The 21596-nt window shown below is 43.0% G+C and overlaps 1 protein-coding gene and 1 long non-coding RNA gene across 4 annotated transcripts in view; one reads left to right on the top strand and one right to left on the bottom strand.

Moving 5' to 3' along the window:
* Window positions 1-10780, bottom strand: part of LOC147107009 (uncharacterized) — a 42942-nt gene extending 32162 nt beyond the window's left edge. The window contains exons 1-2 of the long non-coding RNA XR_015081003.1: window positions 10679-10780; window positions 10499-10565 (exon numbers count right to left, since the gene is read on the bottom strand). This is a non-coding gene — a long non-coding RNA (uncharacterized LOC147107009). The remainder of the gene's footprint in view (window positions 1-10498; window positions 10566-10678) is intronic.
* A 147-nt stretch (window positions 10781-10927) lies between these two features.
* On the top strand, window positions 10928-21355 carry sinhcafl (SIN3-HDAC complex associated factor, like). 3 transcript variants are annotated; one of them, XM_086007968.1, is made up of 6 exons: window positions 10928-11049; window positions 12813-12970; window positions 14351-14450; window positions 15388-15541; window positions 16331-16481; window positions 17105-21355. In XM_086007968.1, the coding sequence occupies exons 2-6, from the start codon at window positions 12843-12845 to the stop codon at window positions 17256-17258; spliced, it is 687 nt and encodes a 228-aa protein (XP_085864094.1). In that variant the 5' UTR covers window positions 10928-11049; window positions 12813-12842; the 3' UTR covers window positions 17259-21355. The 3 variants fall into 3 exon arrangements, with proteins under 3 accessions (XP_085864094.1, XP_085864096.1, XP_085864095.1); XM_086007970.1 differs by having other exon boundaries at window positions 10930-11049; window positions 15388-15511; XM_086007969.1 differs by lacking the exon at window positions 10928-11049 and adding an exon at window positions 11543-11929.
* The last annotated feature ends 241 nt before the right edge of the window (window positions 21356-21596 follow it).

The following is a 21596-nucleotide window of genomic DNA, read 5'->3' as shown; positions in this document are numbered from 1 at the left end:
TTGAAAAAGAATGTAATTTACAGTGATCTTTACACCTATCATTAAGTACTGTTCACCCTAGTGCAACAACGTAGTTTAAAAAAATTCATTCCTGGGATGTGGGCGTTGCTGGCAAGGCCAGCATTTATTGCCCATCCCTAATTGCCCTTGAAAAGGTGGTGGTGAGCTGCCTTCTTGAACCGCTGTAGTCCGTGTGGTGAAAGTACTTCCACAGTGCTATTAGGGAGGGAATTCCAGGATTTTGACCTAGCGATGATGAAGGAACAGCAATATATTTCCAAGTTTGGATGGTGTGTAACTTGGAGGGAAACTTGGAGGTGGTGGTGTTCCCATGCGCCTGCTGCCCTTGTCCTTCTAGGTGATAGAGGTTGCGGGTTTGAGAGGTGCTGTCGAAGAAGCCTTGACAAGTTGCTGCAGTGCATCTTGTAGATGGTACACGCTGCAGCCACGGTGCGCCAGTGGTGGAGGGAGTGAATGTTTAAGGTGGTGGATGGGGTGCCAATCAAGCGGGCTGCTTTGTCCTGCATGGTGTGAAGCTTCTTGAGTGTTGTTGGAGCTGCACTCATCCAGGCAAGTGGAGAGTATTCCATCACACTCCTGACTTGTGCCTTGTAAATGGTGGAAAGGCTTTGGGGAGTCAGGAGGTGAGACACTTGCCGCAGACTACCCAGCTTCTGACCTGTTCTTGTGGCCACAGTATTTATGTAGCTGGTTCAGTTAAGTTTCTGGTCAATGGTGACCCCCAGGATGTTGATGGTGGGGGATTCGACATTGAATGTCAAGAAGCGATGGTTAGACTCTTGCTTGTTGGAGATAGTCATTGCCTGGCACTTGTGTGGTGTGAATGCTACTTGCCACTTATCAGCCCAAGCCTGAATGTCGTCCAGGTCTTGCTGCATTCTGGCATGGACTGCTTCATTATCTGAGGAGTTGCGAATAGAACTGAACACTGTGCCGTCATCAGCGAACATCCCCAGTTCTGGCCTTATGATGGAGGGAAGGTCATTGATGAAGCAGCTGAAGATGGTTGGGCCGAGGACACTGCTCTGAGGAACTCCTGCAGCGATGTCCTGGGCTGAGATGATTGACCTCGAACAACCACAACCATCTTCCTTTGTGCTATGTATGACTCCAGCCAGTGAAGAATTTTTGCCCCTGATTCCCATTGACTTCAATTTTACTCGGGCTCCTTGATGCCACACTCGGTCAAATGCTGCCTTGATGTCAAGGGCAGTCACGCTCACCTCACCTCTGGAATTCAGCTCTTTTGTCCATGTTTGCACCAAGGCTGTAATGAGATCTGGAGCCGTGTGGTCCTGGCGGAACCCAAACTGAGCACCAGTGAGCAGGTTATTGGTGAGTAAGTGCCACTTGATAGCATTGTCGACAACATCTTCCATCACTTTGCTGATGATTGAGAGTTGACTGATGGGGCGGTAATTGGTCAGATTGGATTTGTCCTGCTTTTTGTAGACAGGACATACCTAGTCGATGACCTCCGGGAGCTTGAACTGGATAAGGCCCAGCGACAGCTTGTGGCACCTTGACTGCTACCGGGGCAGTCTGCTCCAACTGGCTTTGCAATACAATGACTGGCACCGGACAAGGAAGTGGCAGGGGGAGCCAGGCATGCTGTCATCCTGAGAGAGACCAACATGCTCCTCTCCTGTGGTGCCACTGTCACTCGAGTGGGGCAGTGTCTAGCACTGCCACTGATCTGTGGAAAAGCAGACTGTCGTAGCAGTGCTGCAGCATCTTGGAATCCTCACTCCGTGATTTCCTTAAAGCTTAGTAAACTGGAAGAAATGATGGAACTCAGAGCTTGCATGGCCTCAGTACGTGTATCCCTGACGGATGCTACCACTGATGCCAAACCACCTACATAGCGGGCCCAACTGCAGTTTGCATAGCGGTCACCATATGCTTCTTGGTAGTGCAGTGACTTGATGCCATGCGTGACTGTCACACATAAGTTGAAAATAGACTCCTCCACATTCTCCATCATGTTTCATAGCCCTCTAAGAAGTAGTCCATTGCACCTGAAAATTCCTGGTACACCACCAGCTCTTATCTTCCAAGGCATAGCTTTAAAATACATCATCTCTACCCTCTACGGTAGGGCTATGATATGAACTTCCCTTCCAGTGAGTGTGTCCTGAGCTGTCCTCTCCTTCTACCCTTGCTCCTGCACATTTATGGTCAGTGCATCATAAAGTGGTGACCCCTCCACGTTACTATCTAAAGGTCGTGCGATGCCAGTTTCTGAGCTGGTACTTGCCAGTGTAAAAGCGAAGTCTGGCTGAAGATTGCGTGCTACTGTATTCTTTGGCCAGACTTTGCTTTTTAAAGGCTGCACTCTAATGTCCAAGCACCCTTCTGTTTTACATGGGATTTGTGCTGGAAATCCTCCAATAGATATGCAAATGAGCTGACTCTGGAAATTCTGCAGATTCAGCTCTTTAGAGTATCAGCAAGCGATGCTCCAGACACATTAGCACAAGTCACAGCATGGAATTTTGGGGCCATAGTCTTTAACCCTACATTATACTTTCTATGAAATGTTGCCATTAATTTCAGATTTTCTGCCATAAATTTTAAAAGAAATAACAGGATCCTGGTTTTACTGATGTTTGTACATCTCCCTGAATCAATTCAAACAACAGAACTCTCATAAATGTTCACCCACTCAGAAGATTATAAATCTAATCTTTTTGGAGGGATAGAAATCAAGTCTCAAACCAACAATAACAACTTGCACATATATAGTACCTTTTAATGTAATGCGTCCCAAGGCGCTTAAACCATAGAAGTTTACAGCACAGAAGGCTGTTCAGCCATGTATCTGTGTTGGCTTTTTGCGAGAGCAATCCAAAACTAATCTCACTGTTCCACTCTTTCCTTATAGCTCTTTAGCTTCCCTTGCTTCAAATATTTATCCAATTTTCCCTTAAGAGCAATGATCTCTGCTTCCACCACTCTCTGTGGCAAAGCATTCCAGACCCCAACAACCCTTTGCGTAAATACATTTTCCTAACCTCTCTCCTCTCTCAATGACAATGGTAAATTGATTACCTCTGATCATGAACTCTCCAACCAGAGGAAGCAGTCTTTTCCTATTCACTCTATCAAAATTCTTCATAATTTTAAAAACCTTTATTAATTCTCCTCCTTAGCCTTTTCTGTTCCAATGGAAATTGTCCAGGTATCTCAAGTCTCTCCTCATAACTAGTTTTCCATCCCTGGCATCATCCTGGTGAGTTTATACTGTAGGCTCTCTCTGACTTCAATGACCTTTTTGTAATGGCGTGCCCTTTAATTGAGACCTAACCAATGCTTTCCTTTCATGAGTTACTGAGCAGACAGGTCGCCAGGAAAGGGCAATTACTCAGGTTTAGTGATCTCATAATGCCACTGAAAGTCTTTAAGAAAATATATTCCTCTTCATGAATCTTCCTGAAGAGTGCCTCCTGAAACACCCGAGTGGTGTGCAGAGAATGCTTCTGAGAAGAAAGACAAATGCTCTACCAAGGTAGGTAATCTTTCTTTGCCTTTACTATTGTTTGGCAATAAAAAGCAAAAATGTTTTATTTTCTCAACAGTAGTTTTGCTTCAGTGTGTTGGCTAATGGATCCCCCTTTTATGCAAAATGCCACTTTTACTTAATCATTCAAAACATAACTATTTAAGAAGGAAAATGTGTGGCTGTGTTGGTAATTTTTAAAAATAACAATGTGTCCACGAAAAAAAAAAGCTCGAAGTAGTTTGAATCATTAACTTTTTAAATGCACGCTTTTTAAGAGTTTAACCTGATGATTACGCTGGGACCCGTGTTCTGGCAAACCGCATAACTAGGGCAGTAGACAGGGCTTTAAACTAATGAAGGGGGGGGGGATTCAGGAAAGAGTAAATTTAAAAGCAGCGCGAGAAATGTCAAGGCTCCAGAGCAGAGTAGAGTTTTGGGTAAAAATAAGCAGAGTGGGTCAAGAAGGGACAGAGAGAGTAACAAAGGTAAGAAGGCAACAGTGACTAAGGTGACATCAGGGAAAAATAGAAATAAGTCAAAACTAAAGGCACTATATCTGAATGTGTGAAGCATTCATAACAAAATAGACGAATTAATAGCACAGATAGAAATGAATAGGTTTGATCTAATAGCCATTACGGAGATGTGGTTGCAGTGTGGCCAAGGCTGGGAACTAAATATTCCAGGATACTTAACTTTTAGAAGAGATAGGCAAAATGGAAAAGGAGGAGGGGTAGATCTGATGATAAAGGATGGGATAAAGACAGTAGAGAGAAAGGATCTTAGGTCGGAAAATGAAAAAGTAGAATCAGTTTGGGTGGAGCTAAGAAACAGCAAGGGACAGAAAACATTGGTGGGAGTTGTTTATAGGCCCCCAAACAGTAGTTGTAATGTAGGGCAGGGTATAAATCAGGATATTAGAGGCGCATGTAACAAGGGTAATACAGTAATCATGGGGGACTTTAATCTACATATAGACTGGGCAAACCAAATTTGCAGTAATAGTTTGGAGGATGAATTCATGGAATGTATACAAGATAGTTTTCTAGATCAGTATGTTGAGGAACCAACTAGGGAACAGGCTATTTTAGATCTAGTATTGTGCAATGAGAAAGGATTAATTAATAACCTTGTAGTAAAGGGGCCTTTAGGGAAGAGTGGCCATAATATGATAGAATTTTATATTGAGTTTGAAAGTGATTTAGCTAAATCTTAAATCTAAACAGCAAACTATGTAGGTAAGAGGGGCCAGATGGCTAAGGTAGATTGAGAAACTACATTAAAAGATATGACAGTAGAGAAGCAATGGCTAGCATTTAAAGAATTAATACATAATTTACAACAAATATACATTCCTTTAAGGCACAAAAACTCCACAGGAAAAGTGGTCCAACCGTGGCTAACAAGAGAAGTTAAAGATAGTATTAGATCAAAGGAAAAGGCTTATAATGTTGCCAAAAAGAGTAGTAAGCCTGAGGATTGGGAGGATTTTAGAATTCAGCAAAGGAAGACCAAGAAATTAATAGAGTGGGAAAATAGAATATGACCGTAAACTAGCAAGAGACATAAAAAGACTGTAAAAGCTTCTATAGGTATGTAAAAGGGAAAAGATTAGTAAAAGTAAATGTGGGTCCCTTACAGGCTGAGACAGGAGAAATTATAATGGGGAAAAAGGAAATGGCAGAGAAATTAAACAAATACTTTGGGCTCAAATTTCCCAGGGCTGTGGAGGCAGGAATGGAGGCGTGTGGGGTGTTAAAATTGCAAAAAGTGGCGGGCGGACCCAACCCCGCCTCCATCCCGTCTCCAAGCAATTTTCAAGAAATCGTGTTTACTGCTCTTGTCTCCGTCCCGCCACCAAGAGGCGGGATAAGCCCTTAACAAGCACTAAATTGCCTCTATTATCCCATTTTGAAAGGCCTTTGTGATTTTAACCCTTTTCTGACGTGAAGCACGCCTGCTCTGAAACACGGCGATGAAACCTGGCGGGAGCACAATTGGATTGCTGACTATTAGCTGCAGCTCCACCATTAAATAGGATATTTGATCAGCCATCATTTGCAGGTGGCAGGACTTTGTTGTTTCAGGTCTGGGGGGACTTTTAGAAGGCATAACCACAGCTGTGGAAGTTTGGAGCCTGACGCCCATCTCTAGTGTGACCTCCTGGGAAACCCCTCTCGCCACCTTGACTGAGCGCTTCCTCAACTGAGGCATATACCAGAAGCATGGGAGCCATTTATTTCCTTCCCTTCTGGACATCAGATGAGGACGAAGACCAGCCGCGGCACCAGCAGAACCATGAACAACAGCAGCACCAACATCAGCAGCAACAACAGGAGCGCCAGGGTCTCCAGAATCGTCGTGGTTTGCTGTGCACGTCACAACATGGCACAGCGTCGTGGCTTGCAGATTCCTGAGGACCAAGTGGCTCCTCACATATCCTCCTCAGATGAGGAGGAGCAGAGCGAAAACGAACATCTTGCAGAGGTCCATCAACCAGCGGCAGCAGTACACGAGAATATTGCTGCCCGGGATGCAAGGAACGCACTCATCTTGGCCAGATTTGCTTAGCCTAGCCAATCAAGCACTCTTGCCTCGCAGCTTCTTACCAGAGCTTCGGCAATGGCCAAGAACCAGCGGATTCCTAACCATTTGACCACCATACTGACAATTGCAAGTAATCCTAAGCCCTCAATGTGGAAGTCCCATTAGCGAAATGACACACGCCACCACTGCAGCAGTAGCCATCAGATTTTTTATTTACAGTAACCATCTGATGGCTTTTTAACATTAAACATCAAATTTCACCCAAGTGACTACCCTTGTGACTATTTGTGCAGTATCTTTCTCTTATGCGTGCTCCTACATGGTGCTTCCCCTGTGGCTTCAGCAGATGTGGAGGCCCCTTGTTCACTTTCTTGCTGCTCCTGTCTTGACACCTTTGGTGGCCATCCTCTGGGGTTGCGAACCTGGGAGGGCTCGGCAACAGTCTGCTGCTCCTGCGGCTGTGCAGGGGCTGAGACGCCCATCTCAGTTGGGTGAGGACTCTGGTGGGGCTCTGACCGAGGACATTGCCATGGCATGGTCGTGTGAGTGCTTGGAGAGGAGCCCCCACTTCCTTGTTGTCTGCCACCAACATCCCTCTCATGGGTAAGCCCCACTTCGGAGCTAGCAAGTGGCTTGACAGCACCTTTCTGCACTTCAGGGGGGCCATGAGGACCCGTTTCTGCACTGGAAGTCCTACTCCAGAGGCCTTCCATGAAGGTCTGGTTTGTTTGCTCAATAGCTGATCATCGCTCCTCAAGAGATGTCAGTCTACTCTGAACAATGACCACGTTTTCAATACCCTGGCGACTAAGCTCCTCCATGGCCGTAGCCATCCTCTCCTCTCCTCTACCGTAGCCATCCCCTCCTCTACGGTAGCCAGCCTTACCATGGAGGTAGCCATCCTTTCCACGGAGGTTGCCATAATTTCCGTGGTGATGCGTTCATGCGCCAATGCCTCCACAAAGGCTCTGCTCATGTTCGCAATGGACTCCTCCATTTGCTCCACACTCGCAGCAACTCTGGAGACAAAACCTGCCAGAGACTCCTGCACCTGTGCCTGGAGTTCCAGCGCCACTGATCTTCTGAATGGACCCAGAGGCAGAGGGTCGACATGCAGCTGAGCCGAGCTGGCAGAGTCCTGCGCCCTCCGACAAGGACTCTCCACTGCTGTCCCTGTCTGCACAATCTGCTGATGCTCACTTGTGAGCTGTGATACACCAGGTGATAACACTGCACTATCTCGCGAAGGTACCACCGAGGTGTGAGTGTCTGCGCTGGTGCTGGGTGCGCTGAATTCTGCTGACACTGTGCCCTCAGAGGTTGCAGCTTCCTCTGAGGAGTCTGGATGCTCAGGCTGTTCCTCCTGGCTAGTGGGGACGGGTGCTTGCGATGGTCCTGTGGGGGGGGTAAAGGAAAGAGTCAGAGATGTGATGCCAAGGTTACATGCACATTGCATATTGCAGATGATCATAAGTCCATCTGTTATAGCTTCAGAATCATTATCAGCGACTCATGCAATGTCAATGAGATGGAAAATTATTCTGTCACCAGCTTGCTGTGATGCACCCATCTGTCCGTCCCCCACTTGCACATCCTCCTCCACTCCCACGATCTCCAGGACCGCCTCCTGCCAGGGGGTGAGCTGGGCTACTGAGGGTGGCCCTCCTCCTGTCCTCGCTCTTTCCCTCTTATTGTGAGCTCTCTTTTCCTGCAATGAGGGAGACAAGTGGAGTTTGAGTGAGAATGAAGGAGTGAGTGTAGAGAATCCATAGCATAGATGCTTAGGAGACAAAGATGGAGTGAGGTAGCAAGACCAAGGGCCCTCCCTGTGTGTTGTAAGTTGTTTTCATAGCATCACAGTGATGGGGAGTGTGAGGGCTGCATAGTCGAATAGTTAGGTGACTATGACCATAGAGAGAGAGGGAATGGGTAAGGGTACATGGATGTCAGTGTCAAGTGAGATGTGGAGGAAGAGTTTGCTAAAGCTGAGTGCTGGTGAGGAAAGGCAATGGGGATCAGATTGAGGGTGATGGGAATGTCATACTCACTTTTCCAGTGCGCAGAAGGTCATGAAACCTCTTCCTGCACTGAAGCCAGGTTCTGCGGGTTATCAACAAAGAGTTGACCACACAGCCTTGGTCTGCTGGGGAGGCTTCTTCCTCCCTGAAGAAGGGAAGAGCACCTCTTTATTGGCTCTTGCTCCCTCCACTAAAGCTTGCAGGGCAACGTCATCAAACCTGGGAGCAGACCTAGGTCTCTCGCTGGTCATTCTGCCTCTAGGTCCCTCTAACATGAAAGGCCAAAAGGTTGGCAGTCTGCAGAAGAAGCAAGGCTTGTTGCAGACCTTAAATGCAGCAGCAATGATGACGTCATCGGAGGCGAGTTTCAGACTGAAAAAACGAATTGGGCCAAGGGTTCCCACACGCTGGAACTCAATTGCCCACTTAAGTTAAAATCGCATCATTCTCCCACATCGATTTAGAATTCGGTGGTTAACACGAAAAGCGGATTACACCACCCCAACCCGCCCCAGTGATAAAATTGAGCCTTTTGTGTCTGTCTTCACGGGAGAAGATGCAAAAAACTTCCTGGAAATAGTGGAGAACCAAGGCTCTAGCGAGAATGAGGAACTGAAAGAAATTAGTATTAGTAAAAAAATAGTACTGGAGAAATTAATGGAACTGAAAGCCAATAAATCCCCTGGACCTGATGGCCTACATCCTAGGGTTTTGAAAGAGCTGGCTATTGAGATAGTGGATGCATTGGTTGTCATTTTCCAAAATTCCATAGATTCTGGAACGGTTCCCACGGAATGTAACCCCACTATTTTAAGAAAGGAGGGGGGAGAGAAAACAGGGAACAACAGACCAGTTAGCCTGACATCAGTAGTAGGGAAAATGCTAGAATCTATTATTAAGGACGTGGTAACAGGGCACTTAGAAAATAATAATAGGATTGGGCAGAGTCAACACGGATTTATGAAAGGGAAATCGTGTTTGACGAATCTGTTAAGTTTTTTGAGGTTGTAACTAGCAGAATAGATAAGGGGGAACCAGTGGATGTGGTGTATTTGGATTTTCAGAAGGCATTTGATAAGGTGCCACACAAGAGGTTATTAAACAAAATTGGGGCTCATGGGATTAGGGGTAATATACTAGCATGGATTGAGGATTGGTTAACGGACAGAAAACAGAGAGTAGGAATAAACGGGTCATTTTCGGGTTGGCAGGCTGTAACTAGTGGGGTACCGCAAGGATCAGTGCTTGGACCTCAGCTATACACAATCTATAGCAATGATTTGGATGAGGGGACCAAATGTAATATATCCAAGTTTGCTGATACAAAGCTGGGTGGGAATTTAAGTTGTGAGGAAGGATACAAAGAGGTTTCAAGGGGGAGTAGGCAAGAACATGGCAAATGGAATATAATGTGGAGAAATGTGAAGTTATCCGCTTTGGTAGGAAAAATAGAAAAGCAAAGCATTTTTTAAATGGTGAGAGATTGGGAAATGTTGGTGTTCAGACGGACCTGGGTGTCCTTGTACATGAATTACTGAAAGTTAACATGCAGGTACAGCAAGCAATTGGGAAAGCAAATGGTATGTTGGCCTTTATTACAAGAGGATTTGAGTATAAGAGTAAAGATGTCTTACTGCAATTATATAGGGCCCTGGTGAGACCACACCTGGAGTATTGTGTACAGTTTTGGTTTCTTTACTTGAGGAAGGATATACTTGCCATAGAGGGAGTGCAACAAAGATTCACCAGACTGATTCCTGGGATGGGGGGATTATCCTATGAGGAGAGATTGAGTAGATGAGGCCAATATTCTCGTGAGTTTAAAAGAATGAGAAGTGATCTCATTGAAACATACAAAATTCTTAGAATAAGGGGTCCACCATTCAGGACTGAGATGAGGAGAAATTTCTTCACACAGAGAGTAGTAAATCTTTGGAATTCTCTAGCCCAGAAGGCTGTGGAGGTTTAATCATTGAGTATATTGAAGACAGATAGATTTTTGGATATTAAGAGAATCAAGGGATATGGGGATAGTGGAATTCAGGTAGATCATGTTATTGAATGGCGGAGCTGGCTTAAGGGGCCGAATGGCTGACTCCTGCTCCTATTTCTTATGTTCTTATCACAGTGGTGCATTTTCACTGGGCCACTGCTTCTGGCAGCACGTTTTCTTTGTTTTGAAATAGCTGGATCACAACACGCGAGAGATTCCGATTCTGACAAATCACTGCCGTACAATAAATCTGCATTTCTGTGTGAATGCAGAAAGCGATTTTAGGTAAAATTCAAAATTTGCAAATAATTACACTTACATTCAGATCTAAAATACTGTATGCGCAGCTTCATGTTTGCCACAAGCACTCAGATTTACAGTAATGTGCTCTTTTATACAAGTCTAATAATAAAATACCTTTAAACGTGCACGTAGCTTGCGTGTTTTTACGTCGGGTAAAAGGGGAAGCGACTTGTTTGAAGAACTGCATGGGAATAGAAAACAATCGTCAACAAGTAAACCTTTATAGTTTGCAAGCTAATCTGCAACATCACACCGCGTTTCGGCAGTATAGTAACAATAATCAGTGTTGCTCACTGTTAAATAAAGAACAGATTGCCACCATTCCCGCCATTTCACGCTCTACCGTGAACAATTCTATGCTGAGATGTTTTGTTCCTGGGAGCGCTGGGATTTGGAGTTTGGACATTTGGCGCGGTTTGCATTGTGAGCAGAGGAATGTCTCCGGGGAACAGACTGCAACTCCCAACATGCTGCACGACACCCTGCCCGGTCATCACAGCGGGGAACCGGGCCAGATGCCCAAATATGGTGGTGGGCGCCCTATGTTAATGAGCGCTTTCGGATGTAAATGTGATGCTAAATTCCAGCTGTATGCTGAATGAGTAGTAAGCATGCGCGGCCCAGCAGCAGGATAACAACGAGGTGACTGAAGTTTTGTTTGCTGGGTGAGCACACTTGTTTTCAAATATTTAGAAGTTTTCTTTTGAAGAAACCGAAATATTGCCCTTAAAATTACAAACGGCACTCCAGTCCTCTGGGGCTGTGTATTGTCTACATTATACATAGTGGTAAATTTGAAATAGGTGCACGTTGCGGGCGGGGGAGAAAGTAAAGGTGTTTGAAATTGAGACACAATAGGAACGCGTGTGACTGGTTCGGCTTGACTTTTCTTCCACTCTCGCTGACGATGCTCCAAATATTGTCCATTACTGTGAGATCCTGCGTCCTCTTTCCCGTTGCGTTCCTCTTTATTAAAAATTCTGCCGTGTTGATACCCTCTGAAAGAGCACCTCCCATTTTGGTGGGTGACTGCACTGCAGCGTCTGGGATACAAAGCAGTGACAGGGGGAGGTAAATAATAAACTGCCTGTCTGCATTTTAAAACTCAGCATTTGGGAGGGGAGGGGGTGGGTGTGAGAAGCGGAGTTGCCGCAGTCGGTTTAAATGTTTTTTTTGAGACTTGTTATCTGTTGCCGAGTTGTCTGCGCAGTGCTGGCGTCGCTCAGGACCCGCTGAGCACGGGGAGGGAGGGCAGCGCCGCCAGGGGAAATCCTGAACAAGAAGTCTACAATGTGTCTGCAGTGAATGCGCGACAACTTTCAGTTTCCAGGCTGTTGCGTTGCAGCCTCGGATATCCGCAGGCGCTACATTGTGGCGGACATCCATCCATCCATCGGCAAAACTAAACTTCAGCTGCTGCGAGCGGCGTCCGCCTCTCGCCGCTCTTTACCAAGTCACTCTGCCTTTGCTCCAGTCTCCGAGTTTATTGTTGAGAATCCATTCATCACAACGTGTTGGCGCTATTTTTATGGTCCGAGACCGCAGGTACGGGAAAGAGTAAATGCGTTTATATATTTTGTTTTTTCCATGGATGATATAACCCGATTGTTAGGTTGGCGTTGCTGCTTTTCCCCAACACACAAAAGATCGCGCTTCGGTCATTTTTTTCCCCTAATGTGAGGGAAACGCACGCCACGCTTAATGGAGAGAGCGCAAACGTGTGTGGCCCTTTTTCTGACTGCATTGAGACAGGCAGCACGATGGCACAGATCGAGCCAAAGGTAAAGCTGCCATTCCCAGCCAATGTGATCGGCATCATTGGAGATAACGGTGAGCGGGGAGACTGCTCTGCTTTAAATGCAGTGGGATGATTCAACGCTATTGCTCTGGATCAGACTCTAGCTGTCTTTGTGAGCGAGTTGTCGGCTGTTTTGTTGTGTCTGGCTGTTGCTATTGGGGCAGATTGTGTAAAAATAGGTCCGCTTGCACCGAGCATGTGATGTCGCAGGGTTTGGATATGGGGACGAACTAAACTGTTTCCTTTTAATTGCAGCGATCTTATTTTACCCTCTCGCAAAATACAAGTGTTGAGCATTTTTTGAGCGATTTTAATTTTTTTGGACGGGTGTCCGCGCTCTCGCTGAAGTCGGGCCATTGGCTAAAATCTGCTAATCAGTCATGTCGTGAACGAGGAAATCTGATTCTCTGCCGATTTCGCTCAGTGACCTGAAACTTGAAACCAGTGCTATTACATCGATAATAATTACACCAATCATGTTATTTTGTGGTCTGAACTTCTAATTAACCTGAGTACAATAAAACTTGAGGCCACTAAACGTATGAACTGATAATGGGGGTTGTCTTAATACAGCTATGTTTTTGAAAAGTAAGACATCCGCTTGGATTGCCTTTGTTTTTTTTTAAACAGAGCGGAGACTTTGACAGACGGTGAAAGACGATGTTTGGTTTCCATAAATCCAAAATCTACCGGAGCTTGGAGGGCTGTTGTATCTGCAAGACCAAATCTTCCAGCTCTCGTTTCACTGATAGCAGACGATATGAGGAAAGCTTTAAACTTTGTTTTGGGTAAGAGCCGATCGATGTTTCTTTCGTTTCTATCTTTGTGCCCACTTCCCTCCCTCCCCTGATTAGCCAGTTCCGGAAGAGCTTCTTAATGTTGAGTCCTTGGGTCCACTTCCTTATTGTTGCTGCAGAAATAAAACGTCGTAAGCTTTTTGAAGAAAAAAGCTTTGCGCATTCTGTCAGTCTAATTTCCTCTCTTTCTGGAATTTTATAACTGACTCGAGGAGTGAGTCATTCCTAATCAGAAACCAGCAAATGGAGGATGGGGGGGACTGAAATCTAACCGTAGCCAACCGGCCCCGCAGATACAAGAAATCGCAGTGTCCGCACCAGTAATCAAGACACTATAGATGTGAGAATAGTTGCCCAATAAGAATTTAGTGAAAAGTGACACGGGTCCTGGACCTGATTGACATTAACCTCGCCCCCCCCCCAACTTGGAATTTTCACATCAACACTACGAATCTGGTTAGAATAAGTTAAATTACCATTCTCCGGTTCGTATTCCTCATAAGGACTGAGGAAAAATCCATGTTTTGTCCCTGGGCTATTGTAGTGCTATTGCTGACAGCCAATCTAAGGGACTGGTTAGTGGCTACCTGGGAGGAGATTTCCACCCCTTGTGGAAGGTAGTTAATTAGGGACTGTTACACTAATGGCTTTCAACAGAAGTGAGTAACTGTCAGACTTTCAAGTGGGACAATGACATTGGGAGCTCTGCATTCCACACCATTGTGAACAAGTTCTGAATAGTACAAGAACTATAGTGGTTCAGCATAACTTTGTAAAACAAGTTTAGAATTCTGGGAGTTGAATGAAAATATGTTGGCTCTGACATGGCCGGAGAATCTATTCATGGTGTCGGATATTTTATGGTACTTTTGTTGCTCCATCAGGGTCCTTTCATTTCATGTATGTCACACTTGACTTTCAACTGTGCTTGGGAGTTGAATGTTTCCTTTGTGCTGGAAGCTACATTGTGGGATAAAATATAACTAGGAAACGTCTTTGAACATTGAGGGTTGGGATGTGTTCAAAAAGATATTTTGATACGAACCTTTCAAATGGCCTTTAAAGGGTCAGAATGACTTGACTGATCGGGAATTGTTCAGTCAATGAAATCTGGTTATCTTGGTGTAGAAAAGTGTGCTAGATGCTGCAGAATGTTCAATGAAGATGTAACAGTTGTTGGAAGTTGATTATTTTTAAATAGATTAATAATCTCATTCAACTAAGTTTTTAAAAAATAGTACCAGAAACAACTCCCCCAAATTGAGGTGGGCCCCATATTTAACATGTAATGTAGTCCTTAAAAGTAGGCAGCAAGTGTGTAAGTTAAAATCTGTTTCTATAGTAATCTGATGTTTCTTTGCTTTCACACAGTTTGGTAGAGGCGCGTGCAGGAGATATATGTAATGCATGTGTTCTTTTGGTGAAGAGATGGAAGAAACTTCCCGCTGGATCCAAAAAGAACTGGAGTCATGTAAGTGTGTGAAGTGTTGAGCCGAATAGACACCATGTTGGTGAAGTGCTCCTACCAAACACCCGTAAGAATTAAGTGTCTTAAGTAGTTGACATGGAGTGTGGTGTGTCCTCCTTGTGGCATTTGCTGTCTTGCCTATCTGAAAATTTAGAGGAGTTCATTCCTGTGCATCAGGAGTATGCAGTATGCATAACCTCTTCACCTTTCCCAATTGTGCATATGCGAGACATGATTTGACTATCTATTGTGACTTGTAAAATGCATTTAGGACAACCTGAAGATTTTTTTTGGCTACTTGCATGATTTTTCATTTTAGCAAATTTAGTTTAGTGGCAGAATTTCAATTTTGGAGAATATTTCATGCCATTAAATTGCCAAGTAGTGCATGTGTACTTTAGTGGTTTTGATGGTAAATATTCTGGCTCTTGGCCAGATGATTTGGATTTGAAACAGCCCTTTGGCTATGGTGGAATTCATGATGGTTTGGTGTTTGAATTTATCTGGTTCCTGATGGGCCATTCAATGAAATAGCTTTCCATTTCTGTAAGGTTGGAGAGTGCTGACCGGGCTACAGAAGCACCATGGGACTATAAATTGCAGGAGAGCAGTCTTTCGATAGCGTGTGAGTGCACTAATGTTTGGGCTGCTGTGCTTGTCCTGTGACCATGTGATCTGGATGTGCTGTCACAGGGGTTGCAAAGCAAAAGCTATGCTGCCTAATAGCACAAAAGCTTTGTGCAACTATATGTTATCATTGAAGTGATGTATGTGTAATCTCAACATTTCTGTGGTTGCCACTGGCATGCTAGTTGGACAGATTTACTCTTCAATCTTTTTCATTTAATCTATTTGAAACAGTACCTAATATTCAATTTATTTAATATCTGCAATTGAGACACTTCAGAAGAAGAAAATGATTTTTTCCCCCCCATCTCAGGTGGTTGATGCACGAGCTGGCCCAGGCCTTAAAACACTTGTGAAACCGAAGAAAATGAAATCTGGCAGTGACGGCAAAAAGAAAAACAAATTGAGGAGACTCCAGCAAAAGCTAAAACAACAGAGTAAGGCTTTTTGCAGCTGTTTAATTGCTAGTGAGTGCTTTTAAATGTTTGTTTGTCCCCTTTCTTTCCATCCCCCCCCCTACCGCCAAACTTGAATGTTTTGACGGGTAATATGTGGCGTTGATCGAGTTACTAATTTAAACATACTGTATTTGAAATAATAGGAATATGGTGTAAATCCATACTTCTTTCTCTTAAAGGATTTTTCACATTGCAGAGTTCTCCTTCAGTAAATCCGCCTTAGTTGGCTGTAGGGCCCTTGTTTGCAATAAGTGATACTTCCGTGTCAGAATGGCAAAACCAAAATGTCATTTAGCGTGATGTGCAGTGAATTGTAAATCACCTGTAGCATCTGCTTCAGATTGGCACCATTTATAAAAAAAAATTGCAAACAGTTTAAAACTAAATGGGATATGGCAATGAGTCCTCCATTTGATTGCCGATCATCTTTTGTTTCTGGCTATTTCTGTAGCTGAAACATTGAGGCTTGGAGAAGAACTGAAATACCACTGCGCTTCCTTTTCCGATTCCTAAAAATCTCGTCTTTAATATGAAGTCGTTTTCTTCCTTAAGGAAATCTTGTTTCTGAATGTAGTCCACGATAATACATAGAATATATTCCTACCTACACATGCTGACAAAGTAAATGATTTACTATCTTTGACTGTAGAGTTTTCACTTCAGTCCCACTGAATATCTTGCAATGTTTAATCATCCTTTTAGATTTTGTTTTTGCTAGTACTTTTTGCATGACCTAGATTTATTAAAATCTGGTAGCCTCAAATTGTTTGTGTGTGTGTGTTCTTGTATGTTGTACAGATTCGGATGCACATAGCACAACATCTAGTATTTCTCCTTCCCAATCGCCCAGCCACAGTAACCAGTCTGATGAAGGCTCAGATACAGAAACCCAGAAAAGCCTTTCCTTAGAACCAGTCTTTTCATTCCTTGATCTGACTTATTGGAAGAGGTGAGCTTTTTGATTTGATTGCTTTTTCAGTTTATCTTGGCATGCAATTTATTAAAAGTACGTGACTTGTCATCTCTTGCCAGTAATTATATCTGATTTGTTTTTGCAGAATCCTCTTTGTCAAATTAAATATTTTCATCTGTTGCACATCTATCGTGTACTGCATTTAATGACCAGTCACAATACTGACTTGTGCTTCAGGCCTTTTTACATTAAAATTTCCAGAGGCCCTCATGGTGTTAGGAATATTGTGAAAATTTAATTGATAATGTGTCCTCTTCCTGCAGTCAGCTTTTAAAGTGAGCTGTCTGCCAGATTTTAATTTTTTTTGAGGGGGGAGGGAAACAATGGGGAAGAAAATGCCTGACAAAAATGCATGTAAATTAAGTTGCACAATGGATACAAGAGCAATACTGTTGCTTTACTTTTAAAACCAGTAACAATCTCCAAGTAGTAAAAGTGGATCTATTTCAACATGCTGTTACTTGAAATTGGTAGCTGTTGAACATCACAGTGCAAATCTGTAGCTAGTTAGTCAAATGGCAAGTTGGAGTTCAAACATAAAAATCAAAACACTGTTCAAGCTGCAAATGTTTCATTTTTTATTTTCTTCTGTAATACAGGCAAAAGGTTTGCTGTGGCATTATCTACAAGGGTCGTTTTGGTGAGGTGCTGATTGATCCTCGTCTTTTTAAACCTTGTTGTAGCACAAAAAAGGACTCTGAATCTGCGACACGGGCAGAAACACCACTTCAGGCTGTTAAAGGAGATTGGTAATGTGCACTGTAGCAGCTCGAAGTTGAAGTTCGTCTCAGGTCATTTCACCTGTATTTGCAACCTTTTGTCTCCAGTGGCAGACTTCTATTTTTTTTAAAAAGTATTTGATATCATTTTGTCAAAAAGCCAAATCACTGAAGGGATAAATTATGATGAATGAGTTTTTTTCTTGGTCTATGACTGCTTGAAACCACAATCTCAGTTTTGTAAATCTCCACTGTCTTTTGCATTTAAAAAAAAAAGTAGGATGATTATTCATTCGCAGTTTTGAGATCTCCAGCCATTGAATACTTTGGCATGAATTTTATTGCTGTAATGTTTGGAATGAATTTTATTGCTGTAATTTTTTTATATAATGGATGAGTTTTATGTTTAAGCAGCTGTTTAAATTGTAGATATTCTGTCTTTCTGGAAACTTGTCATTTTCTATTTTGTAATTAGATTTCCTATTACCAAATGGAGCATAGTGTAGATCATTAGTTTCCACTATTCATCTTTCTACCCCAGAATATCCCAAATTCTCATGACCAGGATTGCAGAATTGTTCTGGGATGTGCACTGGCAACTTTTTTGGTTGGTACAATACAGGCAGTATCTGTCATGCAATGGAGACTTTTTTATTGTCCCTTAATTCAGTGGCAAATTAGGAAGTATTTTGCGACATTCACTCCAATGTATTTTTGATTCCATAATCAAATTAAATTGCTTTTAAGAGTAAAGTCATTATGAAATAAGTAACTTTTGTACTCATCCTGCTGTCATAGACTGTCCTGTTAGCTGAATGGCAAATTACATTTATCACATTATCCAACTATGGGGAGGTGGGAGACTTAGAATATAAAATTACATACTGTTGGGCCATTTTTAATGTCTTGAGTGGAGATGTTAGTGAATTTAAAAGGGGGGGGGAGGTTCATTCAGTGTAGGTCATTGTTTTTTCTTGCAGCAAGGGAAGAAGTAGAGTAAATTTCCATGTGGACAGAGTTTTGTTTTTGCAATGTGCCAACTCCACTAAATTTGGTTCAGGATTTTTTTTTACATTAGTTAAACAAAACCACTGTTTTGTTTCTTGGCTAACTCTAGAAGTTATTTTCCCTTGGCTTCATCTTTTTGTCACCCTTCAATTTCACTCCTCCCGCTTTCTCTAACACCCCCTGTGCCCACAACCCTTTCTGCATTCTTTTTTGAAATATTTAATGCTTCTCAATTTAAATATTGCAAGTTTTAGGTTACTTTCAGCTCTGAACGTTTAACTATGAGCTTTCATAATGTTTACCATTTACACATGTTGGAACCCAAAATTTGAACTTGTGTTGGGGACTCTGCTTTATTTTCCTTGACTAACCACTGCCATTTGGTGGTTGTTGTCTGACTGGGATTTTATCGGGATTGTAATGCTCGCTGGTGTAACTGTCTGTCTCGCAATCCCATGTTTTTAAATGGTAATTCTTTAAGCTTCTGGTGAACAAGTTTGGCATCAGTAAAGGGTGGAGTGAGGCCTGGGTGGGATTCAGGACTCTGGTACTGGGCGAGACCGAAGTGTCACTCCAATGTAGGACTGCTGGCAGCACTAGTGTTCAGAGAAATGTGCTTAGATTCTTGGCATGTATCACACGAATGTAAATTGGCAATTTATTTGGGGTGGGGGGGATTGGGAAGGAAATGAGCCCACATTTGTGTGTCCTTTCTTGCAGCTAGTCATAGTTTAGTAGCCAGAATGCCAGATTGGGATACCCATTTTAACTTCTGAGTGATTTCAATGCCACTTTGTAAATGTAAATTCAAATAAAAATGTACCAAGAGTTTAAGTACAAGACTAATCAGTGTAGGAGAATTGACCAAAATCTTCTATTTGAGTTGGGTGTAAATTCGGGTACCCCCATTTAAAAAAAAACTGTCATGGCCCTTGATTATGATTGATTAAGGTGATCAGACAATGATTAAATGAATGTGTATAAATAGTTTGAGGGTTTAACTTCCTCTTAAAAACATGCGCCATTTTATCGCAGTTATTAACCTGTTTGAAGTAATCCCTTTACGTTCATTACACTGTAGACTACGAAAGTCTAATTTAATATTGACGTTTAACTGGCTAGACTTGAAATTTTAAAGTCTTGTATGGCTATCTGTTATACTAAAAATGAAAACTGCACACTTTTATAAAACAAAACTACTGATTCAATTTAACATGATTAAATCTCAAGTTTTATGTATTGGAAAGATTTTCGATTGGTTCTCATTCAGTAAACCCTGCTACAACATAGTCATGTAAATAACATTGAGACACTAGAGGCTGTGGCCTCTGGGCAACCATGTTGCTGAAAACCAGGGCCCGGAATTTGCAGTCAGCAGCGAAGCAAAGGCGTTCGTCACTGGCCCCGAAGTACGCTTCGCACAAGGATCTCGTGATTCCTGTGTTGAGAACTTCGGGTTTTTCGACCTTCAAGTCAAATCAACTGAGTATAGTGGGGATCCCCTAGTGCGAGCTGCTGTGACCTCAACAGGCTGTCTAAGCAGTCAATCAAAATGCAGAATTCTCAGACAGCGAACAAGGAAGTGAGTAAGCTCTTAAAATTCTAGCTTTTTAAAAATGTTTGGAGAGAGCAAAACAAAGATTGGGGCTCACATGGGGGGGAAAGGCAAACCTGAAATAAAGATGGACAGACTTTTTAATGGGCACAGCGCTGCCTCTTTCGGAACCGTCAAAGACTGGCTGCAACTTCAGGATTTCCGCAAGCACCAGATCCTGAAGTTATGTTCTGTTTCAAAGGCAGAATGGCAGTGAATGCTGCCAGTTTGCCGCCGTCGTCCTGACCACAAATTCCGGGCCCACGTAACTAATAGGAAATGCAGCAGAATTTTGATTCAAACAGAACAACTTCCACATGTGAGCAATTTGAATTTTTTTGTAGCCTTGCAGAATTCTTAATCTTTTGCATATAGCTTTCCCTCCTTTAATCAAACATTTTTGTTTCAGTTAAATATAATTATTTATATGTTGACTGAACTTTTTTTTACAATGTCAATGTGAAGATGGCTGAACTGCCTAAAATTATTTGAACGTTTAGCTGCTCAAACAACTCGCATTTGAGACCTTTTTCAATTGATTTGCTTCATTTAGATTACCCGCTTCCCTCAAAATAAACACGGCCAAAACGCTGAGGGTGAAATACTAAAATTCCAACCTAATATTTCAAGGTAGAAAATATATGAATAAACTGCATCCATTTAAGGCAAGTCTTCTCTCTTTGTCACCAGTGCTTCTCCTCCCCCACCCCCCCTGCCCACTCCCCATTTGATGAAGACATTTCTATTAAGTGATTTCATTGGCCTGCTACATATTGATCAAGTAAATGGTGGTATTTTGCTGTAGTGTATACCTTTTATTTCCTGTTGATGGAAAGCAGTAGGAGCAATCATGAGACACTAAACTGTTAGGAAGATGTCTTCAGTGCAACTACTTAATTGTCTAGTAGTAATCACTGTAGATTTGACCTCATCATAAAGCTGATCCTACTGGTGCGCTCACCATAGCATGGTATGCTTTTTGCAAGGGAGAGTTTACGGACATGAATGGTCTCGCTGGGCTATTCGCCTTCAGAGGGGATGGACTGCAAGATCTGTTCTCTGGCCTTGCTAGTGCTGTTGTTCATCTGGCCCATAAAATTGTGTTCCAGTGGGTGGGTTAACATTTACTCTTATTCCCCTGCACCGCCACATCCATAAGGACTTTTGAAATGGTTGAAGCAGGGAGCTCTTGCACTCATGTCACCATGTGATGAAATATGTTGCTGCGTCTGTTTCTAAATTGGACAGCTTGAAGTATTAATTGGTTTTTGCCAAAATACCATTGAGAGTTCCCCAGATCTTGAATGGTTACTGATTTCAGTATGGGTCATTGGTGGCAAATGTTAAATATCTAGAGAGTATATTGTCACCTTTTTTCCTGCTGACAGTGCTTCTGTCCCTTCTTTCTCTTTCCTCCCCCTCCAAGTTGGTCAGTGAATTTAACCAATGCTAGACACCATTCTTTTGGATTGGGGTTTCTCATTTCCCCCTTTTTTTCTCTCTCTCCTTTTCTTCTCTTCCCCCCGCCCCCCCCCCCCCCCCCCAATAAAAAGTCCTTTCAAAGCTTATCTACTGGAAAGCAAGAACTTTCATTTATATATAAACAGAAAATACTGGAAATACTCAGCAGGTCAGGCAGCACCTGACCAAGTGCCTTTCCCATCCTCAGTACAACCCCAAAGCATTGGACAGCCAAGAAGTGTAATCACTGTTTTGTAGGCATACACAACGAATTTTTTTCACAGCAAGGTCTTGCAAATAGAAATGAGA

Source organism: Somniosus microcephalus, chromosome 15 (genome assembly GCF_052327205.1).
Source record: "Somniosus microcephalus isolate GS21.2 chromosome 15, FLI_Smic_1.0, whole genome shotgun sequence".
Taxonomy (NCBI): Eukaryota; Metazoa; Chordata; class Chondrichthyes; order Squaliformes; family Somniosidae; genus Somniosus; species Somniosus microcephalus.
This window is presented reverse-complemented; position numbering and strand designations above follow the sequence as displayed.